Consider the following 7292-nt stretch of genomic DNA (forward strand, 5'->3'; position numbering starts at 1 on the left):
GATTCTCCTGCCTCAGCCTCCTGAGCAGCTGGGACTACAAGCACGCACCACCACACCCCGCTAATTTTTGTATTTTTAGTAGAGACGGGGTTTCACCATATTGGCCAGGAGGGTCTCAATCCCCTGACCTAATGATCCGCCTGCCTCGGCCTCCCAAAGTGTTAGGATTACAGGCGTGAGCCACCGAGCTGGCCCACAAATTCCATCTTGTCTTTAATCTCCAAATTGCCTCTGGTCATTCCTGAGCGTGGGCAAAGCTCACTTTGGGAGAAATTTAGTTTACAGTTTAAATAATAGCCCTTCCCCTAAACCAAACCACCTTGGTAAAACGAATGAAAGGTCACCAGGTTAGGAAGATGAGAGGGGCCTGAGTTCATAGTTAAATGATTACCAGTCATTATTCTGGAGGTCATAAGATTTGCAACTTCCCCAATTACTTCCGTAAATAACATCACCATTGTAGCACCTTACACTGGCCTTTTAAAATATATTTTTGGTTTTTTACATTTCTGGCCCTAGCCAGATGAGCAACTCTTCTGTGGCCCCAACCCAGAAGCAGACTCAGTGCACAGGATGGTTTTCCACACTCCTACAATTGCAACTCCAACCAGTCAGCAGCACTCACAGCCTAGCCCTGCCTGCCAAACTGTCTGAAAATCCTGAGCCTCTAAATGTTCAGGGGGGCTGATCTGAGTAACAGTAAAACTCCGGTCTCCTGTTTAGCTGGCTCTACATGTATTAAACTCTCTCTATTCCAATTACTGTCTTGATAAATCAGCTCTATGTATTGGGCAGTTATAGAATGAAGTGCTGACAACACATGCTACATGGATGAACCTTAAAAATATTAAGCTAAGTGAAAGAAGCCAGTCACAGAAAACCACTTATATGATTCCACTGACATAATATGACCAGAATAAGTAACTTTATAGAGACAGAAAATAGATTAGCAGTTGTGCAGAGCTGGGAAGAGATGGGGGAAGGGAAGAATGATAGCTAAGGGTATGGGGTTTCCTTTTGAGGTGATGGAAATGTTCTAAAGTTGACTATGGTAATGGTTGCTCATATCTGTGGATATACTAAAACTCATTGAATTGTATACTTTAAATGGGTAAGTGAATTACATCTCAAGAAAGCTGTTTAAATAAATGAATAGGCTGGGCGTGGTGGCTCATGCCTGTAATCCCAGCACTTTGGGAGGCCGAGGCAGGTGAATCACCTGAGGTCAGGAGTTCGAGACCAGACTGGCCAACATGGTTAAACCCCAACTCTATTAAAAATACAAAAAATTAGCCAGCATGGTGGCAGGTACCTGTAATCCCAGCTACTCCGGAGGCTGACGCAGGAGAATCGCTTGAACCCGGGAGGCAGAGGTTGCAGTGAGTTGAGGTCATACCACTGCACTCCAGCCTGGGTGACAAGAGCACGAAACTCCATCACAAAAGAAAAAAAAATGAATAAAGTGAACCTGTCATCTCAGGGAAAACAAATGAGGGTATTTGTTGCCAATGATACATTTCAAGTTTCAAAGTGAAAAGTATAATTTCAGAAAACTTTGAATCCACTAACATGAACTCCAGAACTTCTCAATATTTAAAAGGCTCCTCTGAGAGATCATCAATGATAATAATTGTGCAGAAAGGGTTAACATAGCAGGCCTGAGGCTGCTCTCCTTAGAAAGGCTTACTTGTACTCTGGGAGGCCGAGGCGGGCAGATCACAAGGTCAGGAGTTCAAGACCAGCCTGGCCAACACTGTGAAACCCCGTGCATACTAAAAATGCAAAAATTAGCTGGGTGCGGTGGCGGGCACCTGTAGTCCCAGCTACTTGGGAGGCTGAGTCAGGAGAATTGCTTGAACCCGGGAGGAGGAGGTTGCAGTGAGCTGAGATCGCACCACTGCACTCCAGCCTAGGCGACAGAGCAAGACTCCGTCTCAAAAAAAAAAAAAAAAAAAAAAGAAAAGGAAAAGAAAGGCTTGCTTGCAAAGCTGGCAGTGTTCCCATGGTTCCCTAACTGGTAAGAATGGTTTACTGTGCCTAGACTGTTTGCACAAACAATGCAGTTTATGCAGAATATTTGTTGTTTCCCTTCCAGGAGACTGGAAATTTGGTACATGCTAGGCAGAGGGTCCCTATATGACCAGTCCCCAATAACAATCTTGGGCTCTGTGCCTCTAGCGAGCTTTCCTGGGAAACAACATTTTACACATGTCATCACAATTGAGTGCTGGAAGAGTTAAGCACGTCCTGTGAGACTCTACTGGGAGAGGACTCTTCGACAATTGAGTCTGGCCTCAGACTTCACTCCATGTGCCTTTTCCCTTTACTGACTTTGCTTTGTATCTTTTCACTGTAATACATCTTAGCTGTCAGCACAACTACATACTGAGCCCTATGAGTCCTTTCAGAATATTACTGGACATGGAGGTGAGGTGGTCTTGGAATTACCCCCCAAAACAGTAATTTAGGTATTGCATAATAAAATGTGCCAACCCACATCCAGTCAGTTTTAATTTCTAATAAGGTAAATATCCACAGATATAACCCACATAAACAAAAGCTCTTTGCAGTTCTCGGTAAGAGTGTAATAGGGTCCTGAGACCAAAAGTTTGAGAACCACTATTTTAGTTTGACAAACTAATAACATGTCGAGGAGACTGATTAACAGGATGTTACATGAGTAACAACGGAAGGAACTAAGGAAGTTAGAGCGGGGTCAATTCTCCTACCACCTACAACCTACATAGAGAAGAGCATACTTAGGGGAGATAGATAGGTATGTTCAAACAGTTCAAGGGTTGTCCTCCAGAAGAGAGAATAGAACAATTATGTGCAATCAAGAGAAATGTCTTGATAGAATGATACTTTTGGGCCACAATATTAGGAAAAAATTGCAAGAATGAGCTCTTCCTCTTCCCTTCCATTCTGTTCCTGAGCAATCCAGTCCAAAAACCAATAGGTACCTAGAGCAAGGTAGATATCCTTGCTGGCCAGAAGGTAAGGGTCGGGGACCTGAGGGGGTTGGGCTTCGGCATAAGGGGGTTGTTCTTCACTCTGAACAGGCAGAAGGGAACATCGGTGCAGGCATGTCCCAGCACAGGAGTGAGAACACTAATACAGTGGGAAGGGCATGTGTGCAGGGGTGATATGGCCGGGTGTGATGAGGCAAGAGCCTAGAAGAGTGTCCACATTTGGGACTGCCTGACTTTGGGGGGAGGAGCAGGAACGGTTTGAGAAGGCTTCCACGTGGACAGAAAGCTTGGTGCAGGGTGGAAACTCAGGTTGGGTGAGGAGGAGGTCCACTGCATGGGGGCAGTCTCGTGGTCTCAGGGCCCAAACAGGGTAAGGAGGACATCCACATTGGAGGAGCAGTGTGGAGTGGGCTATGAGAGCCCAACAGAAGTGAGAAGGGCATCCGGTAAGGGAAGTGACCTAGCATGGGGACTCAGTGGGGGAATCAGAGCCCCTGCATAGTAATGGAGACAGAGGCTACCTCACTGAGCTGTTATTAGGATTAAATGGATAAAACGCATATAGCATATGAGCCCAGAGTAAGCACAATCCCAGCGTTTGCTATTATTAATGGCCATAAAGGGCCTGGCGCAGCACCAAACACAGAATACTCAACAAATGGCTGTTTACTAAATGATTACACTATTACCTCACATCCTACATATCTCATCTACAGACAGCGGCTACTGTCTGGATGCTAAGCAAATTTATTTAGAAAAATTAACTTAACCATAACGACTTAACACCTACATCCTTTCAGGAATTCTGTGTTTTTCACCTAGACTTCCTAATTTGCTCTTCTTGTTTAGTTTTGGTTAACTTTTCCTTTCATATTACTTTAAACTCTCTACTTCCTTTCACACTGACCCTTCCTTCAAGATCTTCTAATTCACACAGTAGCACAAACCCAACCAACACCTCAGAAACACATCTAGGTCGGTGAAAAGAGCTTGAACAGACTCACTGAGTCTACAGCCATTTCTCCACATCAGTACACACAGAATAACTTGGTATGTGTCTTATGTGTTTCATACCTGTCCTTGTTTTGGTGCATGCATGTATATCCCTATGTAGAGTCCCATGGCAGGGGAATAAGCAAGCCGTAATTTGTGTCCAGTTCCAGCAGTGAGCCGAAGGTCTTTCTTCACAGGGACATATTCCAGCATGTCAGCTACCATCAGGCACATTTGCTCCTGTCCAGGAAAACAGTTAATAGGTGATATTCAAGGGATATTCAGGCTAGAAGAACGTACCTTTTGAAAGGATGGACCTTTCATTATATCTACCACTCTATCTAGTTTATCTGCTAAAAGACCTTACAGGTTTTTGTTTTAAAAGGGCTAACACGGGCCGGGCGCAGTGGCTCACTTCTGTAATCCCGGCACTTTGGGAGGCCTAGGTGGGTGGATAACCTGAGGTCAGGAGTTCAAGACCAGCCTCGCCAATATGGTGAAACCCCATCTCTACTAAAAAATACAAAAATTAGCCAGGTGCAGTGGTGCATGCCTGTTATCCCAGCTACTTGGGAAGCTGAGGCAGGAGAATCACTTGAACCTCGGAGGTGGAGGTTGCAGTGAGGTGAGATTGCGCCATTGCATTCCAGCCTGAGTGACAGAGCAAGACTGTTTCAGGGGAGGGTGGGGGGCGGGAGGCTAACATGTAGAACATCTCTTCAGTCTGAAATATAAGATCAGACTCATATAAAATATAAGCTGTATTTTTTTAGATGAATCTTGAAAATCATTTTACCAACTTACATTTTTAAAACATATTTGTTGCTCTTAAATGAAACATCCAGCCTGGGTAACATGGCAAAACCCGGTCTCTACAAAAAATACAAAAATTAGCCAGCTGTGGTAGCATGAGCCTGTAGTCCTAGTTACTTGAGCAGCTGAGGTGGCGAATAGCTTGAGCCCGGGAGGCGGAGGCTGCAGTGAGCTGCATTCATGCCACTGTACTCCAGCCTGGGTGACAAAGTAAGACTGTCTCAAAAAATAAAAATTTTAAAAAAAGAAAAAATAGTGAAATGTATACTTTGTACTACTCTTTCAGTGTTCCTGTAAGATTGATAATTTTTCCAAATAAAAAGACAATAAGGAGGAAATATATGCAAAATAAAGCTAAATGAAACTGTCTGAATCTGGAAGTGACCAATAATTTCCAAACTAATTCATCTGATCATCTTTAAGAGAAACAGCAAAATTTATTTCAATTCTCATGATTCACAATGCTATTTTAACTTACAGCAACTATAAATGTAGCACTTACCTTGTAAGACCACATTCGTAGTTTATGATCCTGACACAGAGCAAAGATGAAGGCATCATGCTCCACACAATGAACAGCAAGACTGAGGGGACGATCTGAAGGCGACTGGTCACCCCTAAAACATAAGACCCAGTTTTAGAGTTTTACTGCTGCAAAGTATCTCATCATTAGAATTTGCAATTCAAGAAATATAATAGAATTATAAATGTACACTCTTAGCAGAAGGACCAAGAGCTTATATGCTAGTATAAGACAACTACATTTCTATTTGGTTTATCACCAATTACTACAATAAAATTTAAAAGGCTCTACATAACAATGGAAGACTGTTTCCTTTTGTATTGTTTTCCTTTAACCATCAAAAACTTTCTACTTCTGATAATTTTACACGAAACTCGATTTGGGTAAGTCAGGGCAGAGCACCAAACTGGGTATTCTGAGAATATAAACAGTAGGCTGCTTTATGCTGTCAATGCATCCAATTGCAGACGAAATGGACTTGGGAGTATGGCTTTCCTCAGATGGAATTTGATTTTATTCTGACTGTTCTCCTTTCCAGTATAATGTTTGCCTTGGAATAAGACTGGAAACAATAACTGCCGACCAGTACAAAAAGATTAAATTCTTGGGCCCTTTGATTTACCTACCAGACACCACTCACCTGATGGCTGTTGGCATCCAGCCTGTAAGCAATCGTTGCATTACTGAACTCTGTTTCAGCTCCACAACTGACACCATACCTGCAATGATATCCAAGGCACCTCTTGAACACACTTTGAGAAACCCAAAGGCAAGAATGATGTAACCACGAACAAGGTCTTTATAATAGGCAACAGGCTTCTGTATTTCTGTACTAACAAAGTTTTAGGACGTAACTTTCCTACATATATCACACCTAAAATATTTTGAATCATTATTAGATCCATAAAAATAGCATTTTTATACTTCCCGTGGAAATTTTTGCCTTTTACAGACAGTAACCCATATTGCCACCCAGCAGAATCACTTCATTCTTTCCAAAACAATCCCTAGGTACCTTTCCTGTGCCAGGCACAGTCCTAGATGGTGGTGACATAGCAGTAAACAAAACAAATTTTAAAACTCCTGTCCTCATGGAACTTATATTCCTTTAGGGGAAGGGGAGAAGCAGAGACAGTTAAATTAAGTAGAATGGCAGTAAGTCAGAAACATAAGACACAAAAGGAGTACAGAGAATGCCAAGACATAGGGAGGGCAGGCAGGGACACTGCAATTTTGAAAAGGGTGGTCAGGGAAGGCCTCAACGAGGTGACATTGAGTAAAGACCTAAAGGAGCTGCGGGAATGAGCCAAGCTAGTAGCTGGCTATACCAAACGAATGCCTTGAAGTAGGGGTGTCCTGGCATATTCAAGGAATTGCAAGAAGGTATGTGGCTGGTGAAGAGGAGGGGAAGAGTGAACAGATGAAGGTAGAGAGACAGCAGTGGGTCACTCTAGGCCAGTGTAAGGACTCTGGGTTTATTCAGCATAACATGATATATTTAAAACCCAACTTAGGTCATGTTGGCCAGGTGCGGTGGCTCATGCCTGTAATCCCAGCACTTTGGGAGGCTGAGGCAGGCGGATCACTTGAGGTCAGGGGTTCGAGATCAACCTAGTCAATGTGGCAAAATGCCGTCTCTAACAAAAATTCAAAAATTAGCCAGGCGTGGTGGTGGGCACCTGTAATCCCAGCTACTTGGGAGGCCGAGACACAAGAATCACTTGAACCTGCGAGGTGGAGGTTGCAGTGAGCCAAGATGGCACCATTGCATTCCAGCCTGGGTGATAGTGAGACTGTCTCGAAAGAAAGGAAGGAGGCCAGGTGTGGTAGCTCACGCCAGTAATCCTAACACTTTGGGACGCCAAGGTGGGCAGATCGCAAGGTCAGGAGTTCGAGACCAGCCTGGCCAACATGGTGAAACCCTGTCTCTACTAAAAATACAAAAATTAGCTGGGCATGGTGGCTCACGCCAGTAATCCTAACACTTTGGG

The 7292-nt window shown here is 43.7% G+C and overlaps 1 protein-coding gene across 1 annotated transcript in view; it reads right to left on the reverse strand.

Moving 5' to 3' along the window:
- NUP160 (nucleoporin 160kDa) overlaps positions 1-6099 on the reverse strand; it is a 57964-nt gene extending 51865 nt beyond the window's left edge. The window contains exons 1-3 of the mRNA XM_012001467.1: positions 5942-6099; positions 5281-5395; positions 4047-4205 (exon numbers count right to left, since the gene is read on the reverse strand). Coding sequence (XP_011856857.1) covers positions 4047-4205; positions 5281-5395; positions 5942-6018 — 351 coding nt within the window. The 5' untranslated portion in view covers positions 6019-6099. The remainder of the gene's footprint in view (positions 1-4046; positions 4206-5280; positions 5396-5941) is intronic.
- Between the last annotated feature and the right edge of the window lie 1193 nt (positions 6100-7292).

The sequence above is a fragment of the Mandrillus leucophaeus genome, unplaced genomic scaffold (assembly GCF_000951045.1).
Source record: "Mandrillus leucophaeus isolate KB7577 unplaced genomic scaffold, Mleu.le_1.0 Scaffold66, whole genome shotgun sequence".
In the NCBI taxonomy this organism is placed as follows: domain Eukaryota; kingdom Metazoa; phylum Chordata; class Mammalia; order Primates; family Cercopithecidae; genus Mandrillus; species Mandrillus leucophaeus.